We start from the raw sequence: 24,096 nt of genomic DNA on the forward strand, positions 1-24,096 counted from the left end.
AAAGTTACTCTAATATTAAATCCAATCAAGTCCCATCCAATTAACAACAAATCCAACACTGTCCAGAAGACAGAACCCAGAGTAACCACTAACCAGGATGACAGTCTGTAACACAGTCAGGAGACCTTTACAAACTGCCCGCCCCCTCGCACACAGACGGGAGAGAGAGATCTCGTCTGGATTGGAAAGATCGAAAATACATCATAGACGCATTTTGTAGTCTTATTGCATATTAGAAACGGAGTTGGTGAAACTAAAACTGCGATATAATGTGTATGTAGCAATAATACATATGACATATTTTTTTAAATGTCTCCAGTACCGATAAAAAGTCTGATAACGTCGGAGCTTAACGTTACCACTGTCTTTAATAATTCCGGCCCGTTTAATACCGGGGCTCGGTACCCATCCCTACATGGGGAGAGGCGCAGCATATTGCTAAGGACTAAATACGATGGAGAGTTCTCATCTCAGCCTTATTACCCATAGGGGATGAAGAGGAGTAAGTAAATAAAGAGGCCGGCGCTCCAGGGTCTGGTTCTGCTGTGCGTTTTCGCGATGTAACGGTAACAAATTGCAGAATTCCTCCATGGGATGCCATTGTACATCACTCAACCCGCGAAATACACACACTCAGTACATAGCTAGACCCGCAAATTCGCGGGCCAGGAATTTGCGGGCACAGCTGTAGCTACGTACTCTGTGTGTGTGTGTGTATTTCGCGGGTTGCTAAATGTTTTGTGTGTTTATGTTGACAAGGACTGGAGGCTTAATAACTGTGTGCTACACAAAACGTGCTGTCAGTTTCATTTTCATCGCCGTTCGTAGTAGAGTTAGGAGGGTATTTTATTTTAACTCTCGTCCCAAATTCGCCCCAAAATTATTTTTTATCCTCCCCGACCCTATTTTTTTCGGCCACGGGACGATGGGACGTCCTTACGCTCGAGCCCTGCCCAGTTCCATTTCGAACCTCCATTTAGTTGTCTCACTGTGGAACCACTCCCTCAAAAGCCTCAATATCATTATCTAAAATGGCTGATGCAGCATCTCCTGTCAGTCAATTGTCTTGCTTTACTCCGAAAGCCTGAGTGTTAAACAGCACACAAGAGCAAGCTAACCCATTAAGCTGCCAGGATGCTTCATCAGAAGTGCTTTCCTGATGGTCAAATAGCTCTGGAACCCCCCCGTTCCCTCCCACCCACACCTTTCTGCGGTGTAACAGAGGAGTAAAATGGTTCCTGTAACTTAACAAGACAGGAACTCATAACCGTTGGCCATCTGTGCGGAGGTTAGAAAGGCATAAGAGTTTGTTCTTCTCTCTGTAGCCTTCTATTTTTAATCTCAACACAGAGCTAATTCCATCAATGTGTGCAACACTACATATGCCTTCCAGGAAAGAATAAAAATGAAGCCCAATATTTAAATAACGTCGCATCTCACCCACTCTCTATGACGACTGGCTTTTACGCAGACTCTTTGGATCAGGTATAAACAACTTTGCTTCCTGATATAGCCGGATAACACTGTAGTTTAATCTAGAAATGTCCAGCATAACTGGATCCAAGGGCATAAAGTGCTAGCACATTGAATACAAGTGATGAAGATAACTGTTCCCCTTATTAAAGCAAAGCCTTTTCATGTAGGAAATTACGTTCTCTCTGTTTAAATTAGAACAAGTGTTATGTCCCCTCTTGCTGATGTGTGTGAAGCCACTAACCTCGGGTCTCACGGGGTCTTCAATGCCCACCACGCTGAGGCAGGTTAGTCCACTGAGAATATCATTCTCATTGTCCCAGTCAGGCTCCCCCTCAGAGACAGGGAAGTCTCTGTATGCCAGGCATATGGTCCTCAGGCCCTCTGAGGCCATGGGCTCGATCACTTTCTTCACCATGTCGTCTCTGTCCCGTGGGCGGAACACCTTGGACTCACCATTTGCCGTCATGACTTTATAGCACCTGAAGGAGACGAAAGTTGAGAAATGTTGATTAAGGAGGAGAGGACAAAGAGTTTGAATGGTTAACTGTGGTAGTAAGTAGTCCCTCTAAGCACCCCTGTGGGTTAAAAAGAAGCCTGCTTGGTTAAGAGGCTTACAGAGTTGTTACAGGCTCATTTTCTGAGCGCCTGTTTTTAAATCGCAAAGTAAGGGGCTTGGGTGGGATGCACTTGAACTTCTTAGCTGCTTAAGACATTACACATATCATTTACTGCGAAGACTGGCCAGCTAAAACAAGTACAAATAAATCTATGGAATCATTCTTATGGAAAACACTGGTCATACTTCATATACATTAGTGCATGTCTTTTCAGTAATATAATTCCAACAGAAGACAGATATTAACGTAAACCCTAAAATGCCAACATAAAAAAATGTATCTTACTTTTTTAGGAGAATTTCTGAGGCCCCTTTGCTGAACATACGGAAGCTGCCATCAGCCATTTTCAACACGGTGCTCATGGACTTGCGGACCGAGTTAAAGGTGTAGACTTTGTAGAGTTTCTCCTCAGGGATCTCGTTGCGTATGGTCTGGTAGTCGCGCTTCAAGTCATTGGAAAAACCAAGCAAGGAACATTCAGTCTTGTTACCAACTTGCCGTGGCAGGCCGCCTTCTTTCTCTGGAGGCTGAGAGAAAAGGTAGAAGACAGTTAGTATTTGCTAAAGCCAAATAGGACACTGCAATAGGCTGTACCAAAGAGTTAAAAACATTCATAACGCTATTAATCATATCCAAAAACAAAAAAGTGTATTGGTACCAGGTATTTCTGCACAGTTGTGGATAAAGATGACATCAATATATTAATGTTATAGATCTCAGCTGTGCAAGACTCTTGCAAACCAAACATTTATGTTGGCCACGATGGGTAGTGCAATAGGTCGCCATTGTCAGTATGTGCGTCTGTGTATTGTGTTTGTTCAAACGGTGTATGACTGATGATATGTGTATGTCTCTTAATGTCCACTATGTTTGTATATGTACATGTATGCGGAACTGCAGGACGGAGTCCAGAACAAATGTCCTTACGGGGACAATAAAGTATATCGTATCGTATTTACAATATTACCAAAATGCATCTATTGAAAAAACATAGATGTCACTATTTCCGAAATGCCCTATTTTTTTCCTTGTGAAATATTATGCTTCAATCTATATTATCTTTGCATTTAAAAAATGAAATGTTTTTCTGCAGCACAAACAAATTTAATTTATTTTTTACTTTTGAGGATAATGATGTCATAAACATTTAAAAAACCCTCAACATTAGCTTAAAATGTAAACGACATTTGGTACAGCTCTACAAGACAATATTCATGGTGGCATAATGTTTTATAAGACATTTGGTCAGACCTACCATGATCTTAGTAGTGTATGCGCAGTTGACAGCGATGCCCAGAATTAGAATGTCTAGAATGGAGGAGGGGATGTTCTCTGGCTCAGGGACCTTCTTGTAGTGCTTCTCCCCGATGAAGGCTTGCACCACAGTCATGCGGTTCATGGTGAGTGTTCCTGTTTTGTCAGAGCAGATGGCGGTAGCATTGCCCATAGTCTCACAGGCATCCAAATGCCGTACCAGGTTGTTGTCTTTCATCATTTTCTGTAGAAAACAATACATCCAATGATTAAACACAACTTAATTCAGCATGACTAGGGGAAAATGTATCTGAACCAGAGGTGGCGCAAGACTTTTTCACTGCCCGTCATTTTGACGGACAGGATCGTAACATTTTCGTCAAAATCCATTATTATTATTATATGTCTACTCTGTACACGACTGATTTTTCCAGAACATAACTTTAATTTGAGTGACAACATTTATTTTTAAAGGCTGCAAGATTTAAAAGATGAAGCCCTCTGTTGGCTAACAGATTCAGCACAGGGATCATAGCTTGGCTTTAGGGTATCAAATGGCCAAGTCTCCTTGTCTAACAGCCTGGCCTGCTAGCTTTAATAGGCTAAAGTGTAAGCAGGTCAGCACTGGCCACAGGTCACTTGGCTAGCAGACTTTACCTTAACAGAGTATGCCAGGGAAATTGTTACAGCCAGAGGCAGGCCTTCAGGAACAGCAACCACCAGGACAGTGACGCCAATGATGAAGAATTTCACGAAGAACTGAATGTAAATGGGTGTGCAGTCCTTGACCCAAGGAAGATTCTGGATCCAGAAGGTGTCTACTACAAACAGCACCACCAGGATGATGACAGTGATGGCAGACATAACCAGTCCTGAGGAGAATAAGAGACAAGGAAGATAGAGATTGACCAATCAATCATAAAACGGTTAGATCGAATTTTGGATGTGCAAAACAAAATGGCAGACAATCAGGAGACACAAAGCTATGTAGCATGTTTGCAGGAATCCAAGGTTTTTCTCACCTGCTTTTCCAATCTGTACGGCTAGCTTGGTCAGTTTTCCCTGGAGAACAGACTTCTCTTTCTTCGACGTGTTGGATTTCTTCCTCTCCTCTGCATCAGCTTCCTCACTGTTCAGGGGCTGCATTTCCATCGCAGCACCATCCTGTGCTTTAGCTGCAGCAAAGGACAAGAACTATTTAAAAACGACCTGGCAGTTACACCTTACCGCCGTTTCATTTTAGTGTTGTAAATTCTTATGTGTTCAATGTCTACATGCCAGTCCACATATTCATTTGAAAACGTTTTTGGTTTAAACAGTGTCCCAGCACTTTGTTTATGTATTTGTCTTATCTGGAACACATTACTGACCAAATTCATATTCATTATATATTCATTAGAAATTCAGATATTCAAGAAGATACCAGGATTTGTGTCTTTCAGTTGTGACAAATCAGCATAACCCAAAGAACACAGGAGATGCAATGTGTAATCAGGCACCACATGAAGCCTCTTTCGATTTGCTTACATTTGCATGAACTGAGGTAAAAACGCTGCTAACCAGTGAATGAATAAACTGTAGGAAGTCAAATAACACAGACTTCAGTTATTTGATTATCTAATTTAGCTGCCAACTACTCACAGCAAGTTGCTTCAGAACAGCATTACAAGAAGCATCATGAAAAACACTATATTTAAAGATAATAGATTAAATCAAGAGCGACTGCCAAGAGCAAAATGGATGTCAAATTAGCATGTTTTTTTGTTGCTTTCCTTTTATCTATGGAACTTGGGAAATGTCACTGCAATTATGTTTGCCGTGGTCTGACCGCACAGTAATTAACTGGAAGATTTGGTAGAGTAATTAGCATACTCCCACCTTTAGAGATTTAAAGAACAGGTTAACTAGCAAATAGCATTCAGATCTGTCAGAGGAATTCAATCCTCCTTCGACAGCAACTCCTGTGGCCAGTTACATTCCCTTAAATCTCTTTCATCTCTTCCCCAACATCCCTCCGGACCCCCCTCCCTTGCACAAAGAACTGACAGGAATCCCAAACCCACGTCTAACCAGGTAACCTTGGAAACGCAAAGCCTCTAATGGCAGAGGAGGGAGGAGAGACAGCCGGCAGGCCAGCAGGGGCAGGTCTCTGCGTGTCACTCCTCATGATAAAATCATTAGCTCCGCCGGGCACTGGCGCTAGAACTGCTGCTAAAGGACAACTGACACATTTCCAATCTCCTCTTAATATCATTACTATCTGGGTGTCAATTCTGCAACGTTGCTTTGTATGAGCAGATGCAGTCCTTTTCCAATTGCTCTATGCTTAAAGCTCTTTTTTACTATGACGTAGACAGTAGTATTGTGTGTGGATGTATGCAGCAGGAAGAGGAGGGGAATTAACGCTGGGCTACTGCAGCTGCTGTGGACTGTGGCTTGTTCTGCTCTTACATGGCCTGTGTAATCTCAGTCTAAAGGATTACTGTTGATTCCTGGCAGGCAGAGGGAATCTGTGCACCAGGGACTAGCGCCAGGGTTGTGGTCACAGACCCAAGCAAACTGATCAGTGTCCCAGCCCGAGAACACAAGCCCAGCTAGCTGGCTGAGCCACCACTAAACAGCCTTATCATCCTTGTTGTAAGGCGGAAAATCCTTACAGTTTGACTCTAAATTGTTCAGATTGGTACATCAATATAGATCAAATTGTGGGGGCCTGAGGAAAAGTCAGAGAGAGAACGATGGGTGGGAAAGCAGATGTTCTGGCTCCAGAATTGTTGCATGGCTTTAATCTCCTCATCACTAATCGCTATAACTGGATTCAGTAGCACCTGCTGCTCAAAGCCCAATGTGCCAGGCAAGGCAGCACAATGGATACAGCCAGTATCAAGAGTAAACGGGGACATGCAAGAATGTGCAACTCCTCATTACTTGCAAAAAAAATACACTGCAGCAAACTATTAACAAATTGATGCTTTGACTTACATCGCTGTTAAATGTAAAGAGGAAAAAGGCTAAAAACTTCAAATGTAGATGCTAATCTGTAAGGATAATATATGGTTGTAATAGTGTTTGTAATATGTGTGTGTGTGTGTGTGTGTGTGTGCGTGTGTGTGTGTGTGCAACTTACCTTTCTTACGATTCTCCGCCGCTCCCTCCTGCTTCTTGTCTGTTACAAAATAATACATTGTATGCTAAGTAAAAACAAACTGCTGAACAATACACAGTATCTGCACTTTAAACTACTATTGTAACCTAGCATGCTTGTATATTATGTATATAGGTATGTCTATTTTTGTGATTCAAAATTGCCGCAACAAAAAAAACGCTGCTGTGATTTTATTAAATAGAAATAATACAACCACTTTGAGTGTTAACTTGGGTTGTTGGAAATTATTTTCAAATATTTGTTCAGATTAAATCGATAATAAAAATCATTTGAAGTGAGTTAATCTCCTACAATCCAGCCCTGGATCTCAAATCTGCTGCTGTGCTTCTAAAAAGGCACATCTAACTTGTGAAACAATCTTTTGTTCTTTGTCCACATGCAACTTTGTTAAGTCAGCTACTCTTTCCACACTGGCCTGCTGCTTTCAATATAAAACATTCTGAATGCAAGATGAGGAAATCTTTATACGAGATGCAAACTGTAGGTACAAAATGTAAATATCTATTCAAATGTGAACAACAGAACAGTTGGGATACTAACTTTTTCTCTGTTTCTTCTTCTCCTCTTTTTCCTTTTTCTTTTCTTCTTCTTCTTCCTCATCATCCTCGGCGCTCCCAAGTAAAGTGAAGATAATTCCAGTTTGAGAGTTGACCCCTATAGCCGTAACCAACATTTTCCCTGAGCCTTCCATTACATGGGTGCCTTTGGACAGAGGAGGAAAATAAAACGTTGGTCAATAAGGAAGGGAGGGGAAGGGTATGTAAAGAATCTGACTAAATGATTCTTTACTTGGGCGGGCTGCCCAGGTTTATTATCTTATCTGTCCGCGAGCACGACGCCATCTGCGATCGATTAACTAGTGGACAATGAGCCCTCGCTCTACGCCTCCTGTACCTGTTCGCTCTGCTATCGCGTGAAGGGTCTGCTAACAAGCCACCAACAGAAAGGGAGACCTTACTTACATACACTGCTTTTTCAGAGCAGTGTGTGTGCATCAGAACAGTGTGTGCCCGGCTACCACCACAAGTATATTTCAGATCTGTTGGAAACACTGTTTTGCAGCTCTAACGCTGACTAATCATATCTGTAACTTGACCTTATCATTTTGGTTCAGACTAAATGCTGAGCTGGATTTCTTTGCTTTCTGAGAAAGAAATGTGGTTTAAGCAGCTTTTAAGTGGCCATCTACACACAAGAAGGAGAACCTTAATGCCGGTTTTCAATTGGCGGCAATAAATACAAAGGAATGGTGCGTTTGCAAGTAAAAAGACAGAGAAACACAATCACTGCTGCGAAAATCCTCCAAATCATTATTCAACAGCCTTTAATCAAAAGCCAATTGTCAGTGTCGGCGAAATTAATGAATCTGAAAGGCTACAAAAGGGTTTCTCTAGAGATCTCTGGGTCTCCATCCCTCTCTGACGACAGTAACATCTTATTGATTTCAACAAGCAAAACAAGTCAGAGGAAAACCGAGTGAAACAGAGCAGGAGAGTGGAAAGTAAAAAGCGTTAAACAGTTCTCTCACGCCTCTGTTAATAAGAGGATGCTTTCCTTCAATTCGTGAGTGATTGCAGAAGGGATACAGCCTGTGCTAAGGGACAGTTAAAAAGCAGTGGGGGAGACACACACACACACACACTCATTTGGAGGTATGCCAGTGCAAGCCAGATGAACTAAACAAGAAGTGTTTCTTCAGGATCCCTACACACTTCTTCTGGGATCTGAGTGAAAACAAAGCTATGCGACAGCACAAACAGTGTTAAAGGGGCTTTGTGCTCATGGAGTCTTGACACACACAAACTGAACTCAATTACTGGTTTACATCTGGAGTTTTGAAAAGCTGCTAATTGATTACACTGAGCAGCAGGATAAGGACACTAGTTCACTTTCATTTCTAACCCAGTTTGTTACCAAAGACATACACCTTAGCATTACAAATTTGAATGTAGATTTAAATGTAAGTGTCAAGATAGTACAGTCCGATGGTCTCACTGACAACATGCCTCAGTCTAGCATAGGTCCTTCAAGAAACTGAGGATAGCAGATACAATTATAAAAACATGATGAAATTGATTAAAAAGACTATCTATCATTTAACTAAATAAAGACTGTAATTGTAAATGTTTTGCCTCGGTAGGACGTATAAAGGAATTCTGATTGGAGCCACACATAGCCAGACTTTAAAGATGATGTGTATTGTATTATTGAAACTGTTAGGGAAATAATTGTCCGAGACTCCTAGATATGACGTGCATGACCAACCCTGACGTCTGTCATCTCCTTTAAGGAGATGGGCTGCTTCAGCCATAATGTTGTTGTTCCCATTCTATGACCGGGCAACCCTCGGTCACAGATGGTTTATTGTTGTGGGTACACTGGGACACTTCCTTCTCTGTGTTTGTGGACTCCAAGGTGTGAAATCTTTGAGGCCATAAGTGTCAGACGCAAGTAACTCAGTGTTCCCAACTGTTTAGGCTATCTTCTCAAATATGTTGATGACTCTCTGTGAAACCAGTTAAATGGGCTAACGAGAGAGAGGCGCTCCAGATTTGACGTGGCAACTCTACCGTGAAGTCAGAACCTCTGGCTCTTGGACTTGTGATGTGAATTCTCCAGCCGAAGCTCCAAATAAACCATCAGTGTTTGACATCAAAGCTCCTGCTCTTCCCGTGTCTCTTTCCTGAGTCGGTGACTCCCACTGCATTGCTGCTACACAGAAGTTTCCCTCACAGAAACCAACTAAGCTCAGTCAGTTTCGCAGATGTCTTCATTTCAATTTCCAAATAAATCTAAATAAAATAAATCTAAATAAAGCTCCGGCTGCATGTTACCTGATAAGAGCATGGGATCTTTTTCTAGTGTTTTCTTGACAAGGTCCGACTCCCCTGTGAGGGAGCTCTCATCGATCTTCAGATCATTGCCTTGGATGAGAACCCCGTCAGAAGGCAAAAGATCACCTGAAACACACAGACAAAGCGCATCGTTCACTTTGAGGAACAATAGTTTACAAACAAATCTGAAATTGTTTTATTGAATAAATCTTTGATTATATGGTATTCATTCTGAGTATTATCTATGCAACATGTTTGTTAAATTAAATAACTTCTATAACAAATCATTGTCTCTTCTTACCATATTTTATTTGTGCAACGTCGCCGACCACGATCTCAGCCACAGGAATTTGGATGACTTGTCCTCCACGGACGACAGTAAATTTCTGTTCCTGCTCGATGCGGCTCTGGAGGCCCCTAAACTGCTTCTCTTTACTCCAGTCATTGAAGGCTGTCACCAGCACCACACAGATAACAGACAGAAGAATGGCTGCGCCCTCGATCCAGCCCGCTTCTGACTCAGTTTCATCCTCAACACCGCCAGCTGCCCTTCCACAGTCTGCAGAGGGACAGGGGACATGTTAATATAGCTTCACCTACAACTCTCAGATAAATCCACACAGATAAATTAACGACAGACCAGCAACCAATAAATATGTGTTTAACATATACCCTATATACTTGTACATAACAGTACATGAGCATAGAATAACAAAATAAATGGAAACTGTAAAGAAGTGTTGCTTACTTTCTCTATCGGCATCTGGAGGTCTATAAAAAGAAAGGCCTAGTGAAACTATGGCTGCCACTTCTAGAATAATCAGTGTGACATCCTGTAGCGCCTCCCACACTAACTGTAAGAAAGTTTTGGGCTTTTTGGGCGGTATCAAATTTTCCCCAAACACTGTTTTCCGCTTCTCGATGTCTCCAGGCTGTCCACTTAGACCTGAGGAGGGAAAGACACAGAACAAAAGCATTTCATTTGTTATATTTTCATTTGAAATGTTTCTTGGAATGTAATGTAAGACTTAAAACATCAAAAAGAGCATTAATCATGTGCTGTGGATGCATTACTGTGGACGTTTAGTTCAGAGGAGGAGAATCTCTATAACGTAAAAGCCAGTAAGCTGTACTCTTTTCACTGGGCCTCTAAAAACATTATACCTAAAAAGGAATCAGCATTTAGACCGGACACAGAGGAGGCGACAATGCTCGACAACAATGACACACATTCTGTGGGCATGTCTAACATTTCACCTCTTTCAGGCATGTTAGAACAATGGGAGAACAATAGAGGTCAAATCTAATCCCATTACCTGTTTTGAAATACAATGAACGACTGACTGGAGAGTATGACCTACTGTGCCGTTATAGTCATCTCTCTGACACATCACACGCTGCTTGGCCAGAGAGCCATTCATCTGTGTGCACAGAGAGCCCCGCATTCAAATGCCTCCACATTCAAGGCCGAGTTGTATATTCAAAAAGGGCCTTCGCACATTTGATGATGCACGACACTTTTTCAGTTCTATTCATGCTGTGCGGACTGACTGTGTGGGGGTGGCTCTGGAGACTTTATGGAGCTGCGTGTGGCGGAGGATTGGGGGCCATGGAAGAGTGACATTGTGAAACAGCTACTGACAGGAAAATGGGGATGAGTGGAGGGTGATGGGGACTGAGACTAATAAAGAGTGGAGGTATTGACAGATAGAGGGAAGCTGCACTGGTCTTAATAGGAAAAAGGATCAGAAGGGTCAACATATGGAGAAACGGACAGACATATAGATAGAAGGACGGCTACAAACAGGCTAGAGGAACAATGCAAACCATGACACCACATTTGGATAATGAGTCTGTGCCGTGACAACAGCTCAGAGAGAAAGGCACACTGTTTGTCAGCCAATAAGACAATTCTCCATTACAAACGCTGTCAAAACACACCACTGATGGTGTAAACTGAAGTAGAGAGTTGAAGAACTGAAAAATGTGACATTTTTCAAGCAATAATCCTCCAGTTCTAGTTCCTCTAATGTGAAGATGGTTTGATTTTCTTTGTTATACGAGAGTGAACTAAATAACTTTGGGTTTTTGACTGTTGGTGAATATAAAAAGCAACATGAATGCATTTGCTTTGGCATTATGAAATTCTAACAGCCTTTTTGACTATCTTCTGACATCTTGAAGGCAACACAGCAGATTCATGAATAATGAAAATAAGTGTTACTGTTAGTTGCTAGACTGCGCTGAGAAAGACAGGTCTAAAACAGCTTCATTAAATCATTAGTAGAATGTGTTCATTTATCAAACAACCTGTAATTTGTATTGTTCCTGCAGTGTAATAACATATCTACTAGGGGTGTAACGGTTCACAGAAGTCACGGTTCGGTTCGTACCTCGGTTTGGGGGTCACGGTTCGGTACGGGTTCGTTACAACAAGAAAAAGCAAAAAAAAGTCCCAAATGCATTATTCCAGGTTTGTTGTTATTTATGTTTGAACAGTAGTGCAAGTTTCAGTTTAAAAATAAGGAACTCTGACATTTTGAATAATTAACTGTATAAAACCATACACAGTACACTCAGATGGCCATATTATCTATAATGGCTGATGTCAAACAAAAAGGTTTCATCAAGCTGTAAAACTAAAAAGAATGTCTTGAAAATATGACATCATAAATAATAAGAAAGTGTTTCAAGAGCGCAAAGTCGTTGAAAAACATATGCCAAAAGCTTCCGTTATCTATTTTGGTCTCTCGGCTTTCATGTCTATTGGCTTCTTAAAAACAGCGTTGAACTGCTGCTGTCTTTTGCCGGGCTCCGGTGATTGGCAAATCTGGGTAATGCCTTCTGATATGATTTAGCATGTTTGGCGTGTGTTACCATTAGCATACCGCACCGCTGTCGAGCCACGCCGACACACCGTTCTCGTCCGATCCACCACTGGTACACTCCATCGTTATTGTAGTCCACAGGGAACCCGACATGTTCCCACACAGCTAATTTAAAAGAAGCAGGTGGGTTCTAGCTCCTGTGTGTTATCTGAAATCGCCATACTAACTTTTCTTCTTCTTGTATTTTGTTCGTTTTGTTGTTGTGTTTCTTCTTGTTCTTCATTTGTTGTTTAAGGGCGGCTGGCAAACAGCTTTTAGGCGCAATACCGCCCCCTGGATTATATATAGTGTAATGGATACTGCACTGAATGACAGACTTTTTTCCCACTCGTAAAAAAAAGGCGTATTCGTCGTGGACTACATGTGCCGAACCGTGACGGTACGGGACGAATACGGATACCGTCACACCACTAATATCTACACAATGTGCTGATTGTTCTTTCTTGTGAAATATAAGAGCACTGGAAAAACATCAATTAACTAAATATTATTACAACCCATAATCTGTGGGATTTTCTGATATTCTACAGAAATGGCAATCAACTTCATCTTTTGTTCCACTTCTCTCTTTTAGGCACTGTAAAGTCAAACACATGTTTTAACTAAATAACATTTCCCATCCCAAAGAGCTGTTCAAACACAGCCACTGCAGTAAGACGGATAATTTTAGGGATGTTATGGTAGGTTGTTAAATCAGTGTTAAATCCTGTCATACAAAATGGTTTTGTTGGTTACCACTTTTCAATTAAATAGATCATTATATTGACCAGTCTAATTGGATGCTAATACAGCAATAATGGTAAAGTACAGATATGTTGTTACCAATCAAAATCATATGAAAATGTCCCTAAAACAATTATCACAGTTAAATAATTTCCATCAATTTACCAGACTGGTGCAAGTTGTCTACGATCATGTATACAGATCTAGTTCAATTAAAAATATTATATTTCTTTACCCATTTCTGAATTAAAACGAGTTTTGGTGTACTTAATCAAAGACAAATAAATCCTTAAGTAATTGTCATTACAATTTCAAACTATCGCATATTTTTCTAAAAAGGGGAGTGAGAAGAGTGAGGATGACTCACCGGCACAGCGCTTTAAAAAGGGTTACAGGGTTTATCCTGTCGCTGCTCCCTGGCTGTCTCTCACCGTCTGCTTTGATTCTCTACACCTCTAATGAAAACATGCTGACAGCTAATACCCTATTCAATTTTACAGCACAATTTCCCTTTGCATGATAGCAATAAACACAAGTGACAGAGGACGATCAAGACGTCGACCTTCCATTGGATACACAAACAGAAAATAGGCTGGCCCTGGCCCCTCACATCATTTCAGCACCCTGAGTGTGTCTCAAGTCAAGCAGCTAATCATTAACCATTTAATTTGGACGCTTGTCCCTGGCTGACCCCTCTGAGTTCTGTCCATTCAGCCAGCAGTGAGGGTCAGGGCAAGCCTTCACTCTGGGTCCGTCTCGATCAAAGGAAACAGGCTTTCTACAACCTTTGTGTAACTGAGTATGCAGAGATGCAGCAACACACCCTCTAGTTAGTACAATCAGAAATCACAAATAATAAACATTTCATGCACAGAATACCCTGCTTTGTATAACAAAAAGCAGCATGGGGAGATTTCTGGTTATGTTAATATGATATTAAGCTAATCAGAGTGTAAGGATTATTGGATTATGGGATTTCCATAACTGCTACTCAAGTTATAGAATTGCTTTTATCGTGTAAAAACGAGAGTATATGGCTTTACACAAAAGTTACCAAGAAGGAAGAACTGATAGAGGAAAAAGCGCTTTCTATTTTTAAATATTTCGTTTACCAAGTGAAACAACAAAACTGTGCAGCACCAAGAGACAATTGAGTTTACTCAAATACTAAAGGGTCACAATAGGGGTAATCTCCCAATTTTGCTGCTATATTTGAAAACTACTTGAATTCTATCAAATATATTTTACCTTCATTAGCTACCCTTAATTACTTCTCAATACTGCTTTCCCATGTATAGGTGATTAGGGCAGTTTGTGTGTAGTTGCAGAGAAGCAGATTCTGAGCTAATAAGCAGGGCTTTGCTCAACAAATGGAGCAATAGTGCAGCACCCTAATTACTATAGCACGGTCATTTCCCCACCAAAAATAGCCATGGATTTTTATCACCATGCCATTTTATACTCTTCAAATCAATATCATGCCACAGGGGAATTCTGTAAAGACCACTGAATAAGAAAATGCTCTACCTGGAAAGCTATATTGGAGAAGCAGGCTAGACTACGGACCATGGCAGAGTATCTATAAAACAACTAAATATCTGACTTGTATGTACCGTATAGTACCATCATTTATACCTAATAGGGGAATACACATGAGGTTTTAATGTAATTAGTACAGTACTTCGCAGCCGTAGGTTCTAAAAATCACCAAAACGAATTGCCGCAATCTAGGACACCCGTTACCATTGTTAATAACTCAATACAGGAAAAAGGCTGTATTGTTCCCACAAATCATAGCTTTCAATCCAAAGACTACAGCTAGATCAGCAGCACCCAGTGAACAGCTCCACCAACAGAAGCAGGGCCTAGCCATATGCTACATTCACTCTCTGGCTAAAGCCTATTTAAGCGCATCATTTTAAAATCGGACATGAAGGCAAGCAACGCCAGCCCTATGTAGAGTAAACATAATCATTTAACAGTCTAAACCTTCCCATTGAATAAGGGGGTGTGGTGTATCGATGGTAGATACAGAGAGCTTGTCCCCTTTTGTGAATTGCAATCCAATTGTGCAAGCCTCTTAGCCCACAATCAATTTGATCAATAGGCTGGAACCAAAATATTTGACCACGTTAAAATAGCAGTCAACAGGGAATAATGGTGAAAGGGAAAATTGGGGAACATTGTCAATAATATTGATGCGAAGTGGCCTGGTCTATTTGATAAGTCTCATTATGCAGAGGAAATAGTGGATCCCATTGGGAGAAAATAAATGCTGCTGTGTTAGAAGGGTTTGCTAAAGCTATTGATTATATGGCAGTGGCGAGCCGTCAGGGCCCCCTAGGCCCTCTCTGAGGGCCTAAGATATTCTACAAAATAATATTTAAAAACATTAAAAAAAAAATATATATATATATTTTTGGTTATATTTTTCATTAGTTTTAGCAAAATAACTTGATTTAATTGTATTTAAAATAACATTTCCAGAGAAATAAATCCTTCGAATCTGCCTATTCCGTTTCTGTTTGAATGTGAAGGGTTAAATGAAAGAAGCTCCTTGAGCCGTCTCTGCGAGTTACTGTGAAAACAGGAGAAGATTGGTGATTGGCTATAGTAACTGAACGAGAGAGTAATGTCTAATGACAGTACAATTGACCAATCATATCTTCCCTCTAAATGGGTGGGTTTTATTATCACGGACTTTATGACAAGTTCCGCCCGCTGTGAAGCTGTTCTTGTTTCCATAGCAACAACAACTGTCAACAGCGTAAACTCGCCTTCAAAATAAAAGCATGCCAAATTACACTTAAGACATACAACTGCAACGAAAGTAACAAACACAATGCAATATCCTTTTCAATTTCAAAGAACACAAATTGGGTTATTTACAGGTGTTGTTTTGTGTGTTGAGGGTCGCTTTCATTGATGCGTTTTGCACCCCGGGCCGTTGTTTTGATATTCCGCTGAAGTATACTCTGTGACTAATAACTCTTTTTCGAGGGAAGGGGTGGGGGTCAGAGGGCCTAGGTATAAAAGTCACGGCTCGCCACTGTTCTATGGCAGTGGTTCTCAAACTTTTTTCAGCCAAGTACCCCCTGATCAGCGCAAAAACAATTTGCACCATCAGTGTCTGATTTATTAAAACAACAACAGTAACTGAGAAACACTTAAATGCTACATTTCAAATGTTTACAATCCATCACTAAATTCATGGCAAACCAATTTTAACATCAAGCAATAACACTAAGACGACATTAGTTGCATTGAACTGATCTTTTTAATAAGTTGTACTTACAATGTAGTGAAACATGGGCTTGTGCTTCACTGAGGATCTTTGTCATTCTGACAGGGAGGCAAACTGCAGTTATTACACTTGAAATATGTGTAACTCTGTTAATATAAAACCCACACTGCTTAAACTTTGTTACTTTTCCTAAAATTGGTATATTTATTTATTTGGGGCGTGGGGAATGAAGAGAAAAAAGTATATGAGCATTTTATGAGCATGGGATTTTGACCCCTCATATAAACATAAGCCTATGCATAATGCTGCGCTATACTTTGCGGCCACACGCCGTTGCCAAGCAATGCTTATTGCTTAGGTCCTTTGATAAGCAGGCAGTCATATCATTATATATATTATAAAATACTATGATACTGATCTGTTCAATGCTGAGATACTGTGTTAAAAGGATGGGAAAATTATTATAAAAATACTCCAGTGATTTAGTATTGCTCCTACAAATAACCTAGTGCTGAAGAGGGACATATTTAAAAAATGAGAATGGTCACAAATGATGTGGCAAAGGCTCAGATCTCCTGAATCATCAAGAAAGATCTTGAAACATAAGTAGAAGCCATACAGCTAGCTTCGCTTGATGTAAAAGTAACAAGTCCCTCAGCTCTGCGTACCTCCTTTTTTTGTAAATGGAGTTATAGTCAATAAAAAAGCAGCATAAACATAGATCCTACACTGACTGCCATAATGCAAGAGCCCTTTTCATTTGACCATCCCTGCCTAGTAGAGCATCCATGTCTTTTCAACTAAATGCACCGAGTACGTACAGTAATGCAGGCTTCCAGTTCAAATGCGTTATCTCTAAACCCAAGCCAAGGTAACTCTGGTGACACATCACTCGATTTATTTTCGCAGGCTTGACAAAGCATCCTACAAGAGCGAAAGAGAACGTTATACAACTGTTTCCACAAGATGAGTAGTACTCCCCATGACTGATTTTGGTGTAAAAGCACGGACGAGTTCCCCTTTAAATGTTACTAATATTTATATAACCCACTACACAGCTGAAAAAAGAGATTAACAGGGGCGGTAAGCTGAAACTTAAAAAGGTACTTATTTCCTCACAGTTCCTTACTCAACCAGAGTAAGCGCAAGAAAAAAAAGCCTGCATGCATACAGGAAGTAACGCAAAAGTAAATAAGGCCCCGGCAACAGCATTTTGGTATTTCCAGCATACAAGGGGCTCTTTCCCATGTGGAAACAGGGTTTGTTTGAGAAGGACAGCATACTATAAAAGTTAAGAAGAGATTGATTTTAAAAGAAAAAGCTTTTGGCAGTTTTCATGATCACAATTTAGAATGCGTGGAACAGTGGGTTTAATACATTTCTTTCAAACTCTGAGAATTGGTATGTTAAATCTATTTAAATCACAGCCCAGTGGATATCAATCTGAGAGAACTGGGAGATGTTAGATACTCAGCCTCATCATAACATCAAGCCAAATCCAACAAGAAGACCACGCTGAAAACTAGTCAAAGTAGATTGGTACAGCTGCAACAGAGAACTTCAGTCAAACTTCTTCGGGTGGAAAAAAGAGCTTGGAAATGTGGGAGATTAGCAAAGGATTGGCTTAAGAGGTTTGAAAAAATGACCAACCAACTAATTAGAAATCCCTTTTCAATTGTCAAGCTGCTGTAATCTTAAATGATGGCTTAATTTCTCAATCCTATGACGAATGAGCCGATTGTAGGCAAGTGGCAAAACTCAGTGGCTGCGTGCCAACTGAAACAGCTCCTGCTGCGAAGGGAAACTAAATGTGGACCAATTTGATCAGTAGAGTGCAGTTGCAAATCACAACAGAAGTAAAATAGTTCATTTAAAAATGTCTAAAAGCTGCCTTTTCTTCGTTAAGTATAAAGCCGTTTTATGAAAAAAAAAATCACTTGCAATCTAGAAATAATATTATATTCTCTCAATAAAATATGTAAGAACATGTTTGATGATGGTGAATACAGACTGGTGATAGTACTGGGAAGGCAGGAGTTGAAAGTAGTTTAATATTCCAAACATGCTTACGGTATTCTGTTATTTTACCTACACGGGCGCCACCTACAGAAGAAGAACCAATACCTTGTTCTTCTTTTGCTTGAAAATGCTGAAAAAGCTAAAATGGGACTTGACTAACCCCTTTCATTTTTTATAGCATAGATTAGATAGAAGCGGGGGCGGTACACTCACACTTAATGAAACAACTAGTGTCAGGCATGCTACAAATATGACAGGACTCTCCTTCTCCAGCTTGACAAAGCCACATGCATGTTTGAACAACTCATTCTCTCCTAACAGGCAAATTCCTATTCAGGTATTTCTGCTCAGCTCGTACAATGGCCTACTGGCCTGTATAACAGACAATGAAAGAGGCGAAAGCATGGTGTGGCTTTTACACCATTTTGCCAATAAATGAAAGGTCAAGAATGAAATAGTGAGGTGGTGATTCTTGATTGAGAAATGCATTATAGCATGGAATGTATTGCTTTCCTTTTGGGCTGTTGATGCCCAGGACATTCTTTGCTTGCTGTGAGACAGCAAGCAAAGAGGACTGTTTCTGCTACAGTGAATATGCGGTGCCGTTTTAATCTGGGATCAAACTGAAAATCCCCTCCCATAAGAGTTCAGTCAAGGTCATACTGGCGATTAGGCGGCCGGTCTATAGAGAGACAAACTGAGAGAAAAGGGGCAAAGGAGCTTTCAACCACCATTGGGGTCCTAATGAAGACGAAATACACAAGTTTCACAGAAGAGACATTCATTAGATGAACTCACTGCTTCCCTACCATGTTCAAGTCATTACTACCCGGCCTTAAAGCTTCCCATTTTGTCCGCCACATGTACCTGCAGCCTGGTGCTGAGCCCAGGCAGACAGCTGCTCTGTCTGAAGCACACAGAGACACCCAGACACGCACGCACAGACAGAGGTGAAAAGGGAGAGAGGGAGGGTGTCAGGGACATATCCACAGGCCTTGAAATAGAGCAGGACTGGCCCAGGTCAGAGCCAGCCGGCACAGCCACCTGTCTGGCATATAAGTTTTCAAAGGAAGTGATGTCAAGTCATCCCCAATGTGGATGATATGGCCAATGACACGCCAACTAAACTATGTGTACACCACATTAGCATTCCAACAGCAACGTTCACTGTTGTGAAAACATCTTGGATTTAATCTAATTAAATGTAATTATGTTGTGTAGTGGAAACATTACTCTACCATCTATAGGTGATGTTTTTAACCGGTTGCAGAGTCCTTGAACATCCTCATAAGATTCCCCAATTTTGCCTATGGCCTCTGCGCCTCTCAGTTCCATGAGGGCGCGTAGGTCTTTGAGCGAACAGCCAAACTCTCCATCGTGGTTGGCCTCCACCATGGAGTTCTTCACGCCGCTGTACGAGTTGTTCGCCATTGTCTCGCCGCCTCCTCACTCTGTTGCAAAGCGTTGCTGCCCCGGCTCGACGTTAGGGGTGGAAAAAAAAGAAAGTGTTGTCCTGGAAAAGCTTAAATCCTCAAGGGAGCGAACACAGTGGTAGTTCCCATAAACAGCTGACGGGACCTTCAGAGGCAGCTGGAGTCATATGGCAGGCAGGGCAGGGATATTACAAAACAAGCCATTTCCCTAGGAGAGCTGAGTTCCTAGTCTCTCATGGTGACTGGATCACCCACAGAGGAGATGATCACCATGCATGCAGATCTGAAAAGAGAAGAGCAAAGATAAAAGAAAGATAAGTAACACTACCGGGTGTTTTTTCACATGAACAGCAGGGATCCACATACATTTATTAATATCGCACTGACAAGTGACATATTTGCACAAACTGTTTATGTTTAGTTTCACTCTTGTTATCAACATGTGACTATTATTACCTATGAACCTTACTCAATGAGGATATTATTGTTGTATTTTCTTTAGTGACCTATTTTTAATGTAGCATGATCAAAATGATATGTATGTTACCATATCTGTTTTTTACACTTGCTGTCATCACATGGCTGCAGTACACTAGTACAGGAGACACAAAGCATGTTATTGCTGCGTAAGAGCAAACATTGAAACCCTTAGACAAAACCACTTGGTCGCTGAGACAAGTAGCAAAGTAAATGGCAAAACTGCCTGTAGCTATCGCCAAGAGATTTTGATTAGCTGTGCTTGAGTTGTAATAATCATTTTGTCATCTGGACAAAACTCATGTCAAGTATTGTGCACTCTGCTTTCAGTATGTGAGCTGAGAGGAGCATTAGCATTAGGGGTGGGTACCGAAATCCGGTTCCGATTATTGATTCCTAAGGAGATGCATCTCACCGCTTTCTGTACTGTTAGACGGGGGCGTGGCGGGAAATGGAGTGAGCACAGTAGCAGTGTTTGGAAGCAAGTGAAATTGTCATGGGACTTATTTGTACCCTCTCAACGAAGCAAAATCAAGAACCGAAACCTACCGTACCTACTGTTAACACAAATTCAACACTTATATACACTGTCTTTCACATTAAAGGGGCTTCAGAAGCAGCATTTCAATTGACTCACTTATGATCTACTTTTTAACACCCTGTGTCTGTCTAAAAGGACGCCTAATTATTTGACTGACATACTGTAGGGGCAGTAAATAATACTGAGGTAAATAGGGACAAATTACACACATGCTGAAATGGAATTGAAACTAACTTAATTCTGGGTGCAGTTCAAAAAACATATATATTGTAATTTATAATCTTCTCACCAACTTTATTCTTTTACTGTTAGGTTTGTATGTGTTGTTTATATATTGTATTTATAATGTTTTCCAAACTTCTTTCTCACTCTCACACCTATGAGAAAGTGAGAGAGTATAGTCTACTTACTTTTAAATACCGAGTACAAAATTACGATAACTCTACATGGCCATTCTGCGTAATAAAAAACAGCAATCTCCTCCTCTAGTACCCCCAGTTAGGTGAAGCCTTACAGTCAAATCCTTTCAATAATTACCCAGAAGATTGTATCACAGCACCCAGCCATGTCAAACAACACCCAGTCCGCCTGACATTGAACAAATAAATAATCAAGAGCTACCTGCAGTGTAACTGGTGGGGTAACGTAGTGAGCAGTGATTACCTCAGGACAAGCCTTCCGTTTCATCTAATTAGGACTATCTGTGGCATCAGGGAGCTCCATGCTGCTGTACATGGGAGAGTCCATTCTAATGAGAGGCGGCTGTCCATTCAGCTTTAATCAGCCTCACACAATGAGGCTGATTCATTCATGTCCACCAAGGTGATAGGAATTTGTCTTGGTGCAGCAAGGAAACAGAACTTCAAACATACAGCTACGATTGCAATATAAATCAAAATGGTGTCGAGATCGCAATATGGAAATATCCAAATTGCAATAAACGCAATATTTTGTAAAGGAAAGATATGTAAATATCTGAATAGTATTGTGCAAGTATTGTGGTGCTGAAGAAAAGTCCCGGCCTACAAACGGTATTCTATAGACTTAATTAAAAGAATCCTAGTTTTATTCCCCAAAAAAATATTTGTTGCTGCCGCAATATCAGTCACAAATAAATCGCATATGTTTTTCCAAATCATGCAGCCCTACATACAACATCCCAATACATTTACATAGGTTTAAGTTGAGCAGGTGTTCATCTGTTTTAAGGAGGCAACAGGAAGTATTCAAAGATTTTAAAAACATGATCTTGATTTATAATTTGAAAGAAACAGTGTACAACGTTTTTCATTGTCTTCAAAATACGCAGCAGTTATTTCAGCAGGGGAGGTTTTATTTTTTTTCTTCAATTATAGGTACAACATCGACCAAAACATGTTTCAGAGAACCCCTTTAATCTGTCTTTAAGTTAAACAGGATTTAAACATAAAACTCCAAAATAATTTCCCTAACCCCAAATATGCCAGAAAGATGCAGCACGAGAGAACATGTAGCCTTTATTATTGCTCACTGAACAAATGAATGCTTGCAGCTTATTCCATTGAGATTCTTGGAAACTATTCTGTCACATGTTGAGATTCTATTTGGAGCCATCTGCCATGGAAAACAGGACAGAATTTATTATTTATTACTCAGCATAATTGCAGGGCCGGGTGCATTACTGAGGTGGGAGAGATCGTAGAAATCTTCATTTTGAAAATAAAATGAATTTGGAAACAATGACTTGCCCTCGTGTAGTGAATTTGGCGTTTTGCTAATTCACTGTTTACACATCCTAACACCCTTTCACATCGGAGAACAAGAGTTGTTTTGTTACCAAGCCTTTGAGCTCTTTTTGCCTAACAGTAGTCCTTTTCACTAATTACAACAAAAGGACAAGTGAATGTCAGGGGTCAGGACTAATCTGCATGTCATCTTGCAATAACGTGTAATGTGGTTTTTCAAGAGTGGTCTCTGAACGACTCATCTTAAAATAGTAGGAATATTTTACTTGCTTGGGTAACACTTGTGCAGCCTATGGCAATGAATGCAATTCCCTGCATTCTCCATTTCTCTGTCTTCATGTTAAACTGCATGAGCCCTCTCGCACATTCACACCCCCTAACCCCGCGAGCAGCAACAACGCCGAGATGAAGGAAGTGCCAACATTTGCTGCGCTGCTACAGTTTCGGGTTGCGGAGCAGGTCACATGTCACAACAGTGGAAAATCATTGTGATTGGATCTCCAAGCCAACAGCTGGCATGGTATGGTTGAATGACAGAGTCTAAGATTAACCCTTTTCACACCACAGCAGCAAAACCACAGTTCAGCATGAATACCGAGGGGTTTCAGAGTCTTGAAAGACACAAGTCTGTTCTCCACCCAGGCTATTTATAGCTGCGATATCGCACATTAGATGCACACTAGATCCTCCGCCCAGAAGGCTATGGCAAGTGGAAACAAGTGCATCGGACAACTGTGGTGGGAATCTAAGAAATATACTTTGTTTCCACGCTAAGGAAACCCTCTGGCAGTTTGTGCACCTTTATGTGCCAAAAACTCGATGCAAGTCGATGATTTCAATTCTAGGGATCCCTCTGCAATGGAGCTGCCTAATGCGAGGGGTGGTATTTTTAGTCTCGCCCAGACTGCCCCCTCCCCCTACTGCTAGCCGTTACTGAACTGGGTCAGGCCATGTAAATGTGGAGGGTACAAAGCAGAGACATCCAGCCCTCCTTGTGCTACATGGCTCGCAGCTGAGAACGCTACTTCAGTCTACAGACTGGACCCTCTACATGGCCCTCGAACACTGTCAGGCTGCCAGGTCATACCAACACAGGCAGAGGTGTCACCGTCAACACACTTCAGCCCTTCTTACTGTATGTATGTCATCGAAAATAATAATTAACCATAATCTTTTTCCTTTAAATATAAAGGCACAATTATTACCAATTATTGATTTGATTTTCTGTTTTAAACACACATCACTAAAACCATGCAGGTGACATATGCTAGTCTGAAACTGGGGCAGAATTGTGTCTCCTTACATCATAACAGGAAATAAATAAATACTATATCTTTGGTCCACCACATGTAATCTAGAAACATGGAGAAGAACAGGTTGCTCCAGAGTGCTCATAATGACGCTGGGAAGAAAACTCCATGAAAGGGGTCTGTCAAAACAAGATCAAATCAAGACCTTATTCAATCCCTGCACACTTGAATGAAGGTGACTGAGTCTCTTCTATAAGGTGTTATACAAAACCCTGATGTGAAAGCTGGCAAATGTGAACCACTTAGTGTTTTAAAACCACATCACAGCATGTAAGATGTCACAAAGTGTATAGTGTTCCAGTTTTCCTTCACTTGCTCATTGAGACGATGCCTGTGTAAATTGGTAGAGGTGAAAAACTATTTAAAAGCCCTGAATAGAGTTCTGGAAGA

General features: G+C 40.9%; 1 protein-coding gene across 6 annotated transcripts in view; it reads right to left on the reverse strand.

The window, feature by feature from the left end:
- Positions 1-24,096, reverse strand: part of atp2b1a (ATPase plasma membrane Ca2+ transporting 1a) — a 40,808-nt gene that overhangs the window by 10,917 nt on the left and 5,795 nt on the right. For 4 of the 6 annotated variants that reach the window (XM_034218869.1, XM_034218870.1, XM_034218871.1 and 1 more), the window contains exons 1-11: positions 19,460-19,652; positions 10,096-10,293; positions 9,649-9,906; positions 9,348-9,473; positions 7,054-7,215; positions 6,475-6,513; positions 4,370-4,522; positions 4,005-4,219; positions 3,349-3,591; positions 2,379-2,620; positions 1,718-1,955 (exon numbers count right to left, since the gene is read on the reverse strand). In XM_034218869.1, the coding sequence (XP_034074760.1) occupies positions 1,718-1,955; positions 2,379-2,620; positions 3,349-3,591; positions 4,005-4,219; positions 4,370-4,522; positions 6,475-6,513; positions 7,054-7,215; positions 9,348-9,473; positions 9,649-9,906; positions 10,096-10,293; positions 19,460-19,652 (2,067 nt within the window). Of the gene's footprint in view, positions 1-1,717; positions 1,956-2,378; positions 2,621-3,348; positions 3,592-4,004; positions 4,220-4,369; positions 4,523-6,474; positions 6,514-7,053; positions 7,216-9,347; positions 9,474-9,648; positions 9,907-10,095; positions 10,294-19,459; positions 19,938-24,096 lie in introns of those variants that run through there. The other 2 variants (XM_034218867.1, XM_034218868.1) reach the window with 1 other exon arrangement.

This window comes from Gymnodraco acuticeps, unplaced genomic scaffold, assembly GCF_902827175.1.
Source record: "Gymnodraco acuticeps unplaced genomic scaffold, fGymAcu1.1, whole genome shotgun sequence".
NCBI lineage: Eukaryota > Metazoa > Chordata > Actinopteri > Perciformes > Bathydraconidae > Gymnodraco > Gymnodraco acuticeps.